Source organism: Theropithecus gelada, chromosome 14 (assembly GCF_003255815.1).
Source record: "Theropithecus gelada isolate Dixy chromosome 14, Tgel_1.0, whole genome shotgun sequence".
Taxonomy (NCBI): domain Eukaryota; kingdom Metazoa; phylum Chordata; class Mammalia; order Primates; family Cercopithecidae; genus Theropithecus; species Theropithecus gelada.
In genome coordinates this window covers 34,180,428-34,197,447 of record NC_037682.1, presented here as the reverse complement: position 1 = coordinate 34,197,447, position 17,020 = coordinate 34,180,428, and the positions used below count along the sequence as shown (strand labels likewise).

At 35.4% G+C, this 17,020-nt stretch overlaps 1 protein-coding gene across 2 annotated transcripts in view; it reads right to left on the bottom strand.

The window, feature by feature from the left end:
* LOC112606209 overlaps nucleotides 1–17,020 on the bottom strand; it is a 501,724-nt gene that overhangs the window by 211,570 nt on the left and 273,134 nt on the right. For both annotated transcript variants that reach the window (XM_025356376.1, XM_025356377.1), the window contains one exon: nucleotides 4,791–4,851. In XM_025356376.1, coding sequence (XP_025212161.1) covers nucleotides 4,791–4,851 — 61 coding nt within the window. The remainder of the gene's footprint in view (nucleotides 1–4,790; nucleotides 4,852–17,020) is intronic.

The following is a 17,020-nucleotide window of genomic DNA, read 5'->3' as shown; positions in this document are numbered from 1 at the left end:
GTTTTGCTTTGGGAATTTAGAGTAGCTATTGTAAAAACATCAGTGATTGTGTTTGGGAATTAAGTTTTAGAAACAAAACCTTCTTGAAAATAATTTGTGTTTGAAGCATAAAAGTATGCATCATTTGATAATCAGCAATAGTATTGTTGGGAACAATTTAAAAATTGTAAAATGAGAGAAAAAGAAAGGTAAAAAGAGTAGCTGAGCAGCAGAGGATATGTAGGCACCTAACTTTGGGGAAAGAAAATGAGAAAGTACACTTAAAACTTGATTCTGCTCTTCTATGTGTGTTGATGGAAAGAGCGAGATTTGGATAGGATGGAATTATGTTCTTGGGTAATATGAGTCAACTGTGTTCATGTATGTTTCATAATTATGTGCAGGCACAAGCCAAACAGCTGGAGAGAGATTTTGGTATTGTCTAAAAATTCTACTTTCAATTTTTACCAAGAAGTATAAGACTCCTTCTTCATCTACCTAGAGCCTCACTCTGGCTCAGGAATATGGTAAAGATTATAAATGGTATGAGGGATGAGTAAGAGGAAAGTTGGAGTGAAATCTTGAGCAAAGTTAGTAAAGATAATCCTTAAAAAGCTTTGACATTTCATTGATGTGTCAAATTCCCTTTTATGAACAGAACTAGAGGTAAATAGTTTGGGTTGGGTTAATAAATGGGTTGAAATTTTAGCTGGTGTACCAACAAATAACTATTCAGGGAAGGAAATGTTATTATAATACACTTTTACATTTAAATTGTATAAAACTCTGAATTTCTAAAATGATGCAAGTTGTGATGTAATTCTAGAACAGTAGAGGAATAAAATTACCATGCTTATCAGTCAGGGTCCAGTAAGGAGATACAAACTACATAGTACTCAAAGAGGGAAAGTTGAACATAAACCATTAGTAACAGGGGATTGGAGTGGCTAGTAATAGTTAAAGAGAACACTAGAGAATATAAGAATGGCAGGTATAGGGGAAATGGAAGGTACAGAAAGATGCCTGACTCATGACTGAGATCCAGTTCACATCAGAGAGGGCACAGCCATGTCTCACTGGATGTCAAAGAAGTCACTGAGAGGTGGCACCAGTAGGATTCATTGTAAACTGACTTTGGAGTTACGGGAAGCTGTCCATAGGGTAGTGCTTAGCTGGTGACACTCCACACAAAAGTCATTTGCTGTGGTCTGAATGTGTCCCCCAAAATTCATATATTGAAACTTAATTGCCAATATGATAGTATTAAGAGGTAGGTCCTTTATGAAGTGATTGAGTCATATGGCAGAGCTCTCATGGATAGAATTAGGGCCTTTGTAGAAGGGCTCAAGGGAGTTTGTTCAATCCTTTCTGTCCCTTCTACCATGGAAGAATACGGCACTTGTCCCCTCCAGAAGATGTAGCAACAAGGCAGACAGCAGCCCTCACCAGACACCAAATTTATTGGCGTTTTGGTCTTGGACTCCCCAGTCTTCAGAAGTGTGAGAAATAAATTTATATTGTTTATAAATTACCCAGTCTGTGGCATTTTGTTACAGTAGCACAAATGAGACAAACTGATACCCAGAAGTAGGGTGTTGTTATAACAAATACTTACAAGTGTGGAAGCAGCTTTGGAACTAGGTAATGAACAGAGGCTGTGAGACTTTGAAAGTGCAGGACTGACAAAGCCTATATTACCATAAATGGATCATAAAGGGTGATTCAGGTGACAACTCTGAAGAGCTGTAGACAGAGCCTAAATCTTTATTATTATTATTATTATTGTTGTTGTTATTATTTGTATACATTTAAGGCGCACAAGTGCAATTTTGTTACATGGCTATATCGCATAGTGGTGAAGTCTGGGCTTTTAGTGCATCCATCACTTGAATGATATACATTGCATCCATTAAGTAATTTCTCATTATCCATCCTCCAATCCTTCTGAGTCTCCAATATCTATCATTCTACACTCTATGTCCATGTGTACACATTATTTAGCTTCCACCTATAAGTGAGAACATATGGCTTTTGTCTTTCTTTTTCTGAGTTGTATCACTTAATGGTCTCTGTCAGTTGTATCCATGTTGCATCAAAATATATTATTTCATTCTTTTTAACAGCTGAATGGTATTCCACTGTGTATATATACCACATTTTCTTTATCTATTTGTTCACCGATAGAACCTTGGGTTGATTCCATATCTTTGCTATTATGAATAGTAGTGTGATAAACATATGAGTGCATGTGTCTTTTTGATACAATGATTTCTCTTCCTTTGGGTAGATATCCAGTAGTGGGATTGTTGGATGAAATGATAGTTCTATCTTAAGTTCTTTGAGAAATCTCCATACTGCTTCCCATAGAGGTTGCACTATAATAATTTGCATTTCCACCAAGAGTGATCCCTTTTCTTTGCATCCCAGTTAATATCTGTTATTTTTGTCTTTTTCATAACAGCCATTCTAACTAGTGTAACATGTATCTTGTTTTGATTTTAATTTTGCATTTTTCTGATGATTAGTGATGTTAAGCATTTTTTACACCCTTGTAGGCCGTTTGTATGTCTTCTTTTGAAAAATGTCTATCATGTCCTTTGCCCACTTTTTAATGGAGTTATCTGTTTTAGCTTATATTGTTGCTGAGTTCCTTGTAAATTCTAGACATTAGTCCCCTGTCGGGGACTCTCGGATTACAGGTGTGAACCACCATGCCTAGCCCATTCATTTTTTTTTTTTTTTTTTTTTTTTTGAGACAGAGTTTCACTTTTGTTGCCCAGGCTGGAGTGCAATGGCACGATCTTGACTCACCACAATCTCCACCTCCCGGGTTCAAGTGATTCTCCTGCCTCAGCCTCCCCAGTAGCTGGGATTACAGGCATGTGCCACCATGTCTGGCTAATTTTGTATTTTTAGTAGAGACAGGGTTTCTCCATGTTGGCCAGGCTGGTCTCAAACTCCCAACCTCAGGTGATCCACCTGCCTCAGCCTCCCAAAGTGCTGGGAGTACAGGCATAAACCACTGCACCCGGCCTCATTCATTCTTTTTTATTCTTTTTATTCTTTTTGTTTGTTTGTTTGACTGGATTAATTCCAAAGACCTGTGTTTAAGTTCTGAGATTCTTTCTTCTGCTTGATCTAGTCTATTGTTGAAGCTCTCAAATGTATTTTGTAATTCTTTCAATGAAAATTTTATTTCCAGATGTTCTGTTTGTTTATTTAATTTAATTTTTATATTTTGAGGCAAGATCTCACTTTGTTACCCAGTCTGGAGTGCAATGGCCTGAACACAGCTCACTGCAGCCTTGACCTCCTGGGCTCAAGCAATTCTCCCACCTCAGCCTCCTGAGTAGCTGGGATCACAGGCATGCACCACCAGGACTGGCTAATTTTTAAATTTTTTAGAGATGGGATCTTGCCATGTTGCCCATGCTGGCCTGAAACTCCTGGGCTCAAGCAATCCTGCCTTGGCCTCCCAAAGGGCTAGAATTACAGGTATGAGTCACCATGCCCAACTGCTGTTTGTTTGGAGATATATATGTCCTTGATACATTTCTCATCAATCCTGGATTTGTGTTCAGATTTCTCTATTGCTTTTCAGATCCTCTTATTGGTGTCCATGTCTAGGAAAGCGGGTGATAGACTTTCCAGCATCATTCTTTCTCACACAGTGTCCCAGTGTGAAATCCAGGGCTTGGGAGGCTCAAGATGCTCTTCTGTGGCCTGCACTGCCTGAATTACATGGCTCCTCAGGGAGAGGGTAGATCATAGAGACACTCACTCTCCCTCTCCCATATTGGGGATTCACTTGCCATTTTCAGCTAGACCTCACCAAACAGGCTGCCTAACCACCTTCTCTTTCCCAGCATCTAAGTTTTCTTTTGCTTGTCTGTTGAGCTGTTTTCCTTCTTGGATAAAACTTCATAGTGTGAATCTCTACACACTGTTTTGCTTCTTCCAAGCGGGTGAGGAATGCTGGAGAAGCCTCTCATCTGCCACCTTGGGAAACTCTAAAGCTTCTTAGAGATTAATCAAGTGGTTGGGAATGAGAATGTTAGTAGAAATATAGATAGTAAAGGCCATTCTGATGAAATCTTAGAAATGAGAAACAGACCTTGATCTGTTTCTGTAAATAAAGTTTTATTGAAATGCAGACACATCCATTCATTAACATATTTTCTGTGATTGTTTTGCACTAAAAAGGCAAGGTGGAGAAGTTGAGATAGAGATTATATGGCCCATAAACCCCAAAATATTCAGTGTCTGGCTCTCCAGAAAAACATTTGCCAACCCTGCCATATAGTATTCCAATGAATACACAGTGTATAATACAATTTATTTATCCCTTCTACTGCTGGCATCCATTTGAGTAATCACAACTCTGAAGCTACTAGAATTAGTATTGCTATTAACATTTTATTAAATATTGTTTCCTTAATATATGTAAGCATATGATCATTTGTTGGCATATGACTAGTAGGGGAATTGCTGGGCTGTCTAGACATGTTCAATGGTAGTACCAAATTCTTCATTTCAATGTAGAAGAAAACTGATGCCCTAAAATGCTGGGTCATATTATAGCAATGAATTAGGAAAAATTAGTTTTGACTTTAGAAAATGTGTATTTTAAAATTAAAAAAAAAAGTTAAGGGAAATTATGGAGTTAAGTTAAATTCTAAATTTCTAGGTATAGAGTGAAGTCATATATGCAGAAAAAGCATTTCTTGCTCTGAACAATACACAGTACATTTTATAAGAATCTGGGAATAGAAAAACTTGGGCATAAAAGTTGTGGCTTACAAAGTCCTTACCTTTGAATAAATGCAACCATCAGTTCCAAACACCCACTTCTGAGATTCATCTCCACTACGTCTGTAATGAAAATGTAATTTAGAGATTGACATCTTTTCTCCACAGAAACACTTGTAGGTTTTAAATAAAATGATCATTTTCCAGATAGCCTGGTAGGAGGACTGCCCACATGCTACCAAAGATTCTGCCACCATCACTTTTATATCAGCAGCTAAAGCCTTCCCTAAGACAACCAATTTCTCTCTTACAATGCTCTGGTACCCTAAGTTGGGTATGTGTGTGCGTGTGTGTGTTACCAGTAGCAACAGTGATCGAAAAGTTTCAGAGAACAAATACAATCAATCATAATATTATGGAAAGTTCTGCCTACAAAAAAAAGATCCTCTATGAGACAAAGAAAGCAACTTAATTAAGTATAAAGATTAAGAGGATAGTAAGAAAAAAGATACCATGGAAAATTAGGAACCTCAGGTGCCTAATTCTGAAACAGCTAGAGAATTTTGTCAGGGAATATTGTATTTTCTCAGCTAAGTCTGAGTAAGAAAAAAATAAAATGTGACGAAGCTAATTATGCCTAAATTAACTAATCATGTATTCATTAATATTTAGAAATCTTACAAAGATAGAACAAAAATGAATTAAATTAAGTGTAACAGATGTTAAACAAGACTTTTCCTACTGCCTTTGAGTTCTGACAGAAACATCAAAGGTTGAGTATAAGAGGTGTCAGGTAATGCTCTATTCTATTCTAAAGTAAGGTGCTATATGATCTGGGCAGAGTATGTAAAGGCAGCTGTCCAAAAGTAGTTCAGTACACATTAGTCTTTAGCCTACATCCAGTCTGTATAAAAGAATATGAAGAATTCATAGGCATGTTGAAACGGGTATAACAGTGTAGGTCTCTAGAATCCTAGCCTCAGAGTTTCGATTCTGAAGGTCTGGACGCACCCGCCCCCATCAAACCTATATTAACAGGTGTTTCAAGTTATTCCAATTATAAAATTCTGGGGATTTGGATGTGTGTGGTTTATAAGCCAAACTTTGGAGAACATGTACTAGAATATGAGGGCAGTGAGGAAATGAAAAATCAAATGTTTAAACTTAGAAATAGTAAGAAATATGTTGTCTCTGTGCTGGGTTCTGGACACAGAGCTTCTAACTCCCTTGACATTCCTTGAGTGATAGCAGCATCTTTTGTTCTAATGAGGGGATTCTTGGAAGGCTCCTGGATGAGGGCTGGTCACAGAAAGACCAAGTCATGATTCAAATGCTAGAACTTTTAGTGTCCCTGTGTCTTCTCTTGGGAGGAAAGAGGAGCAGCTGGAGAATGAGTTAATAATCAATCATGCCTCCATAAAATTCAACAAAATATAGGATTTGGAGAGCTTCTAGGTTTGTGAACATATCCATGTGCCAGGAGGGTGGTGCATCCCAACTCCACAGGAACAGAAGCTCCTGTCGTCAGGACACTTCCAGACCTTGCCCTATGTATCTCTTCATCTGACTGTTCATCTGTATCCTTTATTATATCCTTCATAATAAACTGGTAAATGTAAGTAAATGTTTCTCTGAGTTCTGTGAGCCATTCTAGCAGATTATCAAACCCAACAAGGGGGTCATGAGAATCCCAACATATAGCTGGTTGGTCAGGAGTACAGGTGACAACCTGGGACTTGTGATTGGTCTTTTAAATGGAGGCAGTCTTGTGGGACTGAGCCCTCGACTTGTGGGATCTAATGCTAACTCCTGGTAGATAGTGGCAGAACTGAATTGAATTGTAGGACACACAGCAGGTGTCCACCGAGAACTGAAGAATTGCTTGATGTGAAAAAAAAAAAACCCATCTAATATCAAAAGTGAAGTGTACAAAGTAGAGAAAACAGTTTGTTTTTTCTGTACAAAAATATTATAAAGGAGAAATGATTTGATGATTGAATAAATGAGGTGGAGGTTAGAGAGAGTAGTCAAGGGTAAGTCTCAGATGTCAAATTTGGGAAGAGAAGAGGAGCATAACACTAGTAAAGGAAAATGAAGTGAGAATGGAGCAGAGCGGGCAGAGATGTGAAAAATAAGAAGGGTTCTAATAATTATGTAAAAGTGTTTAATATTAAATAGAATATCTTTCAAGGTATAACTGACCCCGAAGCTAAGGATCCCATTCTAAGGCTTTGACGATGTAATTGTTGCTCAAAACAACTTCAGCATCAGGTGGGGTGATGAAGGTATTGGGGGAAGTTGTCTTTCTAAGAATCTTTCTATTTTATAATTAATAAAGGAAAAGAGAAGCTTTTTAAATTTTGACTTGCCATCCAGAACTAAAATGATAGTTTATGATAATAGTGATTATCCAAGAAAAAACACAGACCGTGAGAATTTGAGTGGAAGTGAGGGGCTATCCCAGTCGAGTCCTCATTTTATACATGAATAAAATGAGATGCAGAGAGATGAAGTGAGCTGGTCAAAATCACAGCGCTAGTTATTATACAAATAGGAACCAGAACCCAGAATGTCTGACTTAAGCTCAACATTTCAATTAGATCAGAAAATTATAACGCAAGTTATTTTGTGTAAGCGGAAGACTGAAAATGGAGTCAACATTTTAGTCTCACTAATTATAATTTGACACAATCTCAGTAACTTAATACATATTGATACAATCATAATGTTTTTATACAACTGTGTTAAAATAATCATCAGTTTTACACTATAACAAATTCTCCTGAGGTACTGAGAAAGCTCCTATTTCAAACCCCGAATGAAGAAATAACAAAAACAATATTGCTAGTCTTTAAAGCTGTCAATCCCAAGCTTAGAAGTATACTGTTTTCAAAATAATAAAAAAAGAGTGATTGCTGTAATGCTTTGATGGAAATGTGTTGGGTTGTGATAAAATTTAGATCATTTTAATGTGTAAGGGCTATAACTCAATGCAGCTTCATTGCTTACAAGCAATCTCCCCTGTTTCATAAATTATTGTGAGTATATTTCTTCAAGATAAATAAAATGCAAATGATAATTTTTCAAAGTATACGACATCTGCAATTGGTAATTAATAGACTGATGCTAACTATACAAACCTGTAAAATTCAGAATTTTGTCTTTTAATTGAAATACGGTGTTGCCTTGATGATGAATTATCTTGATTTCAGTTTTGACTTTCTGAACTTACGGCATCTTCTCTCAAAACTAATACAACAGAAAAGATGTCCGCCAAGCTGGCAACTGTGTGAGGGCAGAGACCATGTATATCCCCAGAGCTGATCACAAGGCCTGGCATGTAATCAGATATTAAAGATATCTTTGAATAAATAAAAATGTAAATAAAGTGTCAGAATGTTACTACCCTAATAATTAATCATAAAGCCATCTGAAAATGTTTTAAATTTAATATATGGCTGTTTAGGAAACTTAAAAGATCTTTTTGGTAGACGGCTAAAGAAGAGAAGTTACACCTTTGTTAAGAAAAAAAGAAATAATTCTGAAAGAAATACAAATTTACCAGCATTTGTCAAATTTTATCAAGCTTCAATTCTGTTCTGGCATATCTTTTCCTAGAAAATTCTACTAAAACCATGTAGTCTTATATAATCTATAACCTTTGGGAGCTTACTAGTATCACTCTTGTTGGCAGTCTGCTTAAATCTATAAATGTTGTCCCTAAATTTTACCAAAGTTGTAAAAAAGCAAATCTCTCATGTAGTGCCACGTTAGGCTGGATGAAAAGGTATCATTCTAATTTATAGTAACTTCTTAAATAAAATTTCTACACACAAAAGTGTATCTGCCTATTTTTTAAGACATCTTATATGTAGAAAAATCAAATTTAGATCCAACATAAAATGATGCTCAGATGAGACTGATTTAGAGGATGATATTATAGACTTTCCTCTTGATCAAAAAGCAGCAAGCTAAAAAGATTTTTTTAAAACAAAATTTAAAAATAACAACAACATCAATAATGAAAGGAAGGGAAAATAAAGGAGCTACATTCCATGCAATAATCAGTCATAATATCATGACATACACTGAACTAAGGTTGAGAGACTTGAATTCTAGTCCTGCATCTAATGTTAACTAGATATATGACCTTTAGTAGATCACTTAGTCTCTGGTGGCCTTGGAATTTTTTTAAATAATGATGATATTCTTATCACAACTGTCACTATCACGACCTCTACTACCACTAGTAAAGAGAATTTTGAAGTAGGCACTCTTCAGAATCCTTCCTTCTCTGAAATCATATGACCTTCAAGTGTTCTCATTTTTTAAGTGAGGGAACTGAGAATGATCTGTCCTGGGAAGCTTGCTAAGTAGTGTAACCCTATTAAGCATGCATGTGTGTAAATGTCTATATAGGTATATCTATATAGGTGATATAGAGATAGATATGATATAGATATAGATATCTATGTCTATACATTTACACACACATGTGTGTGTAATACATTTACACACACACACACACACATATATATGTCTGTATGTGTTTATACACTCACACATTCATCATTTCCTGGTAACTATATGGAGGGCTGTTACCATGCTTCAGGATCACAAATTTCTTTTCTCAGACAGCCTCAAATGGCTCTGATGTCTACCAACGCTACCTGGACCAAAAGTAGAATGCATGTAGAGGATGGGGAAAGGGATTTTCAGTCCATAATTCATAACATAGTAAGAACAAAGACAAGTTTCATTCAGTAGTCCACATACTGTGACATTACACATGGACAACTTTCTATTTGATGTTGATGTTTCTAATGGTGTTACCTATATGTGTTAATACAACTTCTGTCTGCTGCTATTCCTTAGCATTATACAGCTACACTTGTTGATTGTATGTAAAGATGTCCTTAAAGCAGTGTGTGTTTTTAATCTAGTCTGGTAATGTTTGCCAGTTGTCACTCCATTTTTAGGAAGACCTAAATGGCAATAAAAAATGGATGCAGAAAACCATAACTGAAATATTAACCTTGAAATATGAAAGATGGTAAAGATTACTTGAAATTTGACATGGCTCCATGAAAGTCTGAAACTTCTTTTATGGATCATCTTTAAGATAGAACATTCAGTTTCGTATTTATTCTGATTTAAGAAGTGTACAGACTAAAAATAGAAAAGAGGTCTCCTTCGGCAGGTCCATTTGTCCATTGATTTTACATGTAGGGGTTGCAAATTCAAAAGCTTTTATGGGCCAGACAGGTATTAGAAATGCATGAAGCAGCAAGAGCCAGTGTGAGGGCTGCCAAAGGGAATGGTGGAGAATATGGCAAACCAGAGGATATATGTTCCATCTAAAGGGGACATCACCACTCAGTTCCTTCTTGATGGGTGTTATAACAGAATTCAGGTCCAGTGTCACTCATTTCAGATTTTTTCAAGAAAAGCCAGAAGTATGTCACTTTTGTGTGAAATCTTCCTATTTCTATAGGCTCATGACTTATTCAAAAATTGTAATAATACACAAGCCAAACAAAATCTATGGGTTAACAGTTTCTAACCTTTATAATCTAATCTTCCTCTGTGCGTGCATGTGTGTGCGAGTGTTTGATGTTACATTAATTTTTTAGTTGAACACTAAAGTCCAGATATCCTGCATATCTGCAATCCTTAAAAATGAAGCAATATCAATATTGAATGGTGCTCTGAAAAATAACTTCGATTCAACTAGTTTATCTGTAAGGTGTCCAAAATATCTTTTGGAAAGAAACTTTTTTAAATGATTTTTGAGATGGTTTAGGTCACCTGGTAAAGACATTGTTGGTTTACCTTTCATCCATTAACACTCAGATGCACAGACAGAAAAAAAAAAATATTAAAAGGGAAAATACGCACAAGCACTTGCTATATTGAATAAGAATAAGATTATTAACACCAAATGAGACATAATTGAACTAATGAAGCATGATATGTTTATAATATTCTTTGTGAGTTGTCAGATTGCTACTTTAAGTACTAGTTCTATTATTTCTAGCATATAAAGACTATGTCTTGATTCATAGCTTTTGTTAAAATCATATAATACTACTTAGAAAAAGAAAATTTTTATCTCTAGAAATTGCTGTCACATGAAGATATTTATTGTTATTTATAATAAAACACGGTTATCTTTAAAAAAAAAAAGTCACACAGTCATTTTAGATGTCCTAGAAAAGATAAACGTGTTTGAAATTACCCAGAGGTGAGGTAAACTCTAAAAATTTTGGCCCTTCCTGCCTTCTAAAATGAAGTATAACTTCATAGTCAGTGCAAACTTCCAGTGTTCTAAATTTCCTATTTTGGCTCCACCTTGGATTTTGCTTTTCAGATAAAGGCAGGTTAAAAGGTGAGCAGGAGGGAGGATCCCTACACAATTAGGATGATATGCCTTTGTATTAACGCAACTTGCCTTCAACTTAAGTACTTCCTTCCCTCCCTTTCTTCTTTTCTAGATTAAACAAAATCTTTTCTTATTTTTGTTTGCTTGTTTCATGAACATCTCTTTTCTTGCCCAAGCTTTCTCCTCTATAGGCAGTAAATCAGCCCACTCAATTCCATGACAATCTTGACCAGAGTAGAAGTAGACCTCAACATTTCATCAGCTGATCTGGTCTTAGCCCACTGAGGTAATGGGCTTAGCCTCAACGGACTAAAACCAGATCAGCTGATGAGATGTTGCAGTACTTTCAGCATCCAGCGTGCCTAGGGAGAGTCCTGGGTATGAAGAGTATGCCCATCAAGTTATCCATAACTTTCCAATCACCTGCCATTTTGACCTAGGCCAGGTCAACTTTGATCAACTGTCCCATTGAGAAAGGCCTTCTCTCACTGTCTCCTTCTAAAGTAACCACTTAGTCATTCCTTATCATTTTTATGTTTTCTTGTTTTTAAGTTTTTTTTAAAAAAACAGCTTTATTGAAAAATAATTGACACACAATATTGCACAATTAGTAGGCACATATTCAAAGTGTAAAATTTGGTAATTTTGAAATATGTATACACCTTTTTCAAGCAACACAACAATCAGAATAATGAACATATCCACATCTGTCATGCAAAATGAATCACTCCTGAAGTTTCCCTATGTCCTTTTGTAATCTCTCTCTCCTGTCCCTTCCTCATCTTCCTATCTTCAGGCAACCACCGATCTGCTTTCCCTTACTCTACAGTAGTTAGCATTTTCTAAATTATACATAAATTGAATCAAACAATGTGTACTTTTTTGTCTTATTTTCTACTTTCCTTCAGCATAATTACTTTGAGATTCAACTATATTGTTGAATATATCAAGAGTTTATTCCTTTTTATTACTGGGTATTCTATTGTATAGATTATCTGTTCACCTATGGATGGGATGGACATTTGAGTTATTTCTAGTTTTTTTTTCTGTAGGCTTTTAGAAATAAAGCTGCTAAGAACATTGATTGATTGATTGATTGATTGATTGACACAGGGTCTCACTCTGTCACTCAGGGAGAAGTACAGTGGTGCAATCATGGCTCACTGCCACATCGACCTTCTGGGGCCAAACAATCCTCCTACCACAGCCTCCTGAGTAGCTGAGCCTACAGGGGCAGACCACCATGCTCAGATAATTTTTAATTTTTTAATTAAAAATTTTTAATTTTTTGTATAGACAGCATCTCACTATGTTGCCCAGGCTGGTCTCAAACTCCTGGTCTTAAGTAATCCCTCCCCCCTCAGCCTCCCAAAGTTCTGAGATTACATGTATGAGCCACTGTGAACATTTATACATGAACAAAGTATATATTCTTTGTATGGATGCATGCTTTCATTTTCTTTGCATAAATTTCTAGGAGTAGAATGGCTGGGTCATAAGGTAGATGAATGTTTAATATTTTAGGAAAGTATCAACTGTTTTCCAAAGTAACTAAACCATTTTATATTTCCACCAACTACTTATGAGAGTTCTAGTTGTCCCACATGCTCACCAATATTGGTATGGTCAATCTTTTAAGGATTAGACATTCTAACAAATATGTAGTGATGCTTCATTGTAAGTTTATTTGGCATTCTCCTAACGAATAATAGCGTTGAGCATATTTTCATATGCCAATTGTATGTCTGCCCTGTTAAAGTAACTCTCCAAATCATGTATCCCCTCATGTTTTCTTGAATTGTGTGTGTATGTATTTTGCAAATATATATGATTTGCAAATATTTGCACCTTGTGTGTGGCTTGTCTTTTCATTCTCTCTTCATTCACTGTCTTTCAGAGAATAGAAATTTTTAATATTGTTGAAGTGCAACTTGTCAATTTTTATTTTTGTGGATCATGCTTTTGGTGTCACATCTGAGAATATTTTGCCTAATAGAAGGTCACAAATAGTTTCTCCTATGCTTTAATCTAAAATACCTACAGTTTTAGGTTTTACACTTAGGTATATGATCATTTTGAGCTAATTATTGTCAAGTTATTCTTGCACTCCTGGGATAAACCCTACTTGTTCATGATACATCTTTTTATAAATTGTTGTATTCCATGTGCTAAAATCGTGTTAATAATTTTTTGCACTTACAGTCATGAGAGATACTGGTCTATGATTTTCTTTTCCTATAATATCTTTATGAAGTTTTGTGATCAGGATACTGCTGACCCCCTAGAATCAGATGGAAAGTATTCCTTCTTATTTCTTTTGTGGATAAGATTGTGTAGAGTTGGTATTAATTTTCCTAAAATGTTTGCAGAATTTCCTAGTGAAGCTAGTGAAGTAATATGGGTCTGGAGTTTTCTTTGTAGGAAGGTTTTCCATTTATTTAAGAGATGTAGGACTATTCAGGTTTCCCATTTTTTCTTGAGTAGGCATTGGTGGTTTGTGTCTTTTAAAGGAAAAGGTCTTTATCACCCAAACGACAAATTTACTGGCACATAGTTGTTCAAAATATTCCCTTATCATCCCTTTAATAACTGCATGATATCTCTCATTGCTGATACAGGTAATCTGTGTCCTCTCTCTTTGTCTGAACAATCTGGCTAGAGATTTATTAGTTTTTTTAATCTTTTTTAAAAAATCCAGCTTTTAATTTCATTGGTTTTCTCTAATTTTTCTTCTATTTTATTGATTCCCACTCTTAACTTTCATTATCCCATTTATTCTGCTTACTTTGTGTTTGACTGGCTCTTACAGTTTCTTAGAGTGGAAGCTGAAATCATTGATGTGATATCTTTCTTCTTTTCTTATACAGGCATTTATGTAACTTTCCCTCTGAAAACCTCAGCAGTGTTTCACAAATTTTAATATGTTGTATTTTCATTTTCATTCAGTTCAAAATACTTGCTAATTTCCATTTTAATTTCTTCTTTGATTCATGGGTTTGTTATAAATGTGTTCAAATATTTGGGGGCTTTGCAGAAAACTTTCTGCTATGTTTTAGTTTAATTCCATTATCATCAGAGAACACACTCTATATTACTTGAATTTTCTTATACTTATTTAAATTTGTTTCATAGCCATTATATAGACTATTTTGGTACATGCTATGTACTTTAAAAAATGCCTCTTCTGCTGTTATTGAATGCATTTTTCTATAAATATCAATTAGGTAAATTTGGTCCGTAATGTTATTCTAGTCATCTATATCCTTACAGGTTTTTTTACTTGTTCTGTTAATTATGAAACAGGGTATTATTGTTGCTCACTAGAGTTTTAGATGTTTCTCTTTCTCCTGGCAATTCTATCAGCTTTCACTTCAGGTATTTTGAAGCTGTGTCATTTTTTAGAAATTAGAATCATTATGTTCTCTTGATAAATTAGCCCCTTAATCATCAGATGGCCCTATTTATCCCTAGTAATTTCCTTTCACTGAAGTCTACTTTATCTGATATTAATACATCCATTCTTACTTTCTTTGGATTAATTTTATCATTGTATATATTTTTCGTGAATTTACTTTTAACATATTTGTGTCTTTATATTTAAAGTTAATTTATTATAGGTAGCATATAGATGGATGTTGTATTTTATCTAATCTAACAATGTCTGATTTTTAAATGGGGTGTTTAGATTATTTATATTTCATGCAATTATTTATACACATGGCTTTAAGCCTACCATCTCGTTATTCATTTTCTATTTCTGTTCTTTCTTCCTCTTTTCCTCTTTGTCTTGATTTGGATTAATTATTTTTAATATTTCATTTTATTTACTTTTTTGACTTGTTAGCCATAACTGTCTATTATTTTAATGATTGTTTGGGTGATTATATACTTTTAACTTAACATAATCTACTTTCAGTTGATATCACATCATTTCACAAATAGTATAAAAAATCTTTCTTCCATTTCTCTCCTAGTGGCACCTGTGTTATTTCCATCACACATTTTATTTCTACACATTATCTCCACAATATATTATTATTATTTACTATTGCTTTAAACAACCAATTCTCTTTTAAAGAGACAAAAATAATTAGCACTGTGGGGTTGTGGGTTTTTTTTGTTTTTGACACGCAGTCTTGCTCTGATACTCAGGTTGGAGTGTAGTGGTGTAATCATGGCTCACTATAGCCTCAACCTCCTGCCTCAGCCTCCCAAGTAACTGGAACTACAGCTGTGGACCTTCACTGAACCTGACTAATTTTTGTATTTTTTGTAGGGATGGAATTCCAGCATGTCGCCCATGCTGGTCTCAAATTCCTGGGCTCAAGGGATCTGCCCGCCTCAGTATCCCAAAGTGCTGGAATTACAGGCATGAGCCACCACGTCAGGCCTAGTAGCATTGTTATATTACTTATGTAGTCACCATTGCCAATGCTCTATATTTTCATCTGGTATCATTTTTCTTCAGCCTGAAGGATGTTCTCTAACATTGCTTATCATGAAGATCTGCTGGTGATGAGTTCTTCAGTTTGTGAATATCTTAAGGTCTTTATATTGCCTTAAATTTTGAAAAACATTATCATTGGGAAAAGTTTTCTATATTAACAGGTTCCTCCCCACCTCCTCTTTTAGTATTCTAAAGATGTTCTTCCACTGTCTTCTTACTTGCATTGTTGCCAACAAGAAATCTGCTGTCAGCCTTATTTTAGATCCTCTTGTACACAATACGCCTTTTCTCTCTGCTTTTAAGATTTTCTCTTTATCACTAATTTTAAACAATGATATTATAATGTGCCTTGGTTTTGTCTCTTCATGCTTCTTGTGCTTGGAATTTGTTGAGTTCCTTGAATCAGTGGGTTATAGCTCTCAGTTTTGCACATAGAAATTGTTCAGACACTATTTCCTCCAATATTTTTCTGTTCCTTGCTTTAACCTGTCAGAGACTATAAATACTCAGAAATGAGGCCATATGAAATTTTCTCACATCTCACTGATGCTCTGTTCTTTTTTTTTTTTTTTTTAAGTATTTGTTTCCTCTCTGGTTTTCCTTGTGAATACTTTTGTTATCTTCTCAAGTTCACTGCTATTTTCTTCCACATTGTCTAATCTGGCATTAGCAATGTTTAGTATATTTTTTGTCTTATATATTGCAGTTTTCATCTCTTGAAATTTGAGTTTTTTTATATCTTCCGTGTATTTAGTTAACATGTTCAATCTTTCCTCCAGCTTCTTGAATATAGAGAATACAGTTAAAATAACTCTTTTAATGTCCCATCTAGTAATTCTATCATCTGTGTCATTTTTGGGTCAGTTACAATTGATAGATTTTTCTCTTTAGTATAACTGTGGACTAAATGAGCTGAAGCATCTCTGGCTCCATGTTCCATGGTTTCGCATTGGCATTGGCATTGCAAGTTCATGCTCAAAGTGTCTTTACAGAACTCATTCTGCTTCAGAAATCTTACTACCCAGTCTGTGTACAGCTCCATACCAAACTGAGACTTGCTTTAGGGTTGTCTGCCACTACTTAGGAACTATGTGTTTAGGACTGTATTAGCACTGGAGAGTTTGCATAATGCCAAGCTACCATCTTTCCCATCTGCCTGAGTTTTTCAAGTGATGTACCCTGCTCATCCACTAAGGTATCTGCTACCACACTTTGCACTCATTGGCAATTGTTTGACTGGACTTTAACTGACAGGCTGTGTAGTGTTGTGGCTAAGTGTCTACTTTCAGGTTATAGGGCCTGACTGCTTGGGTTTGCATTCCTGCCAAACCACTTAGTAGGTACGGCTTTGAGCAGGTGATTAACTTCTCTGTACCTCAGTTTCCTCACCTGTAAAGATAATAATGATACTTATCCTATCAGATTGTTGTATGGATAAAATTTGACAATGCAATTTAAGGATA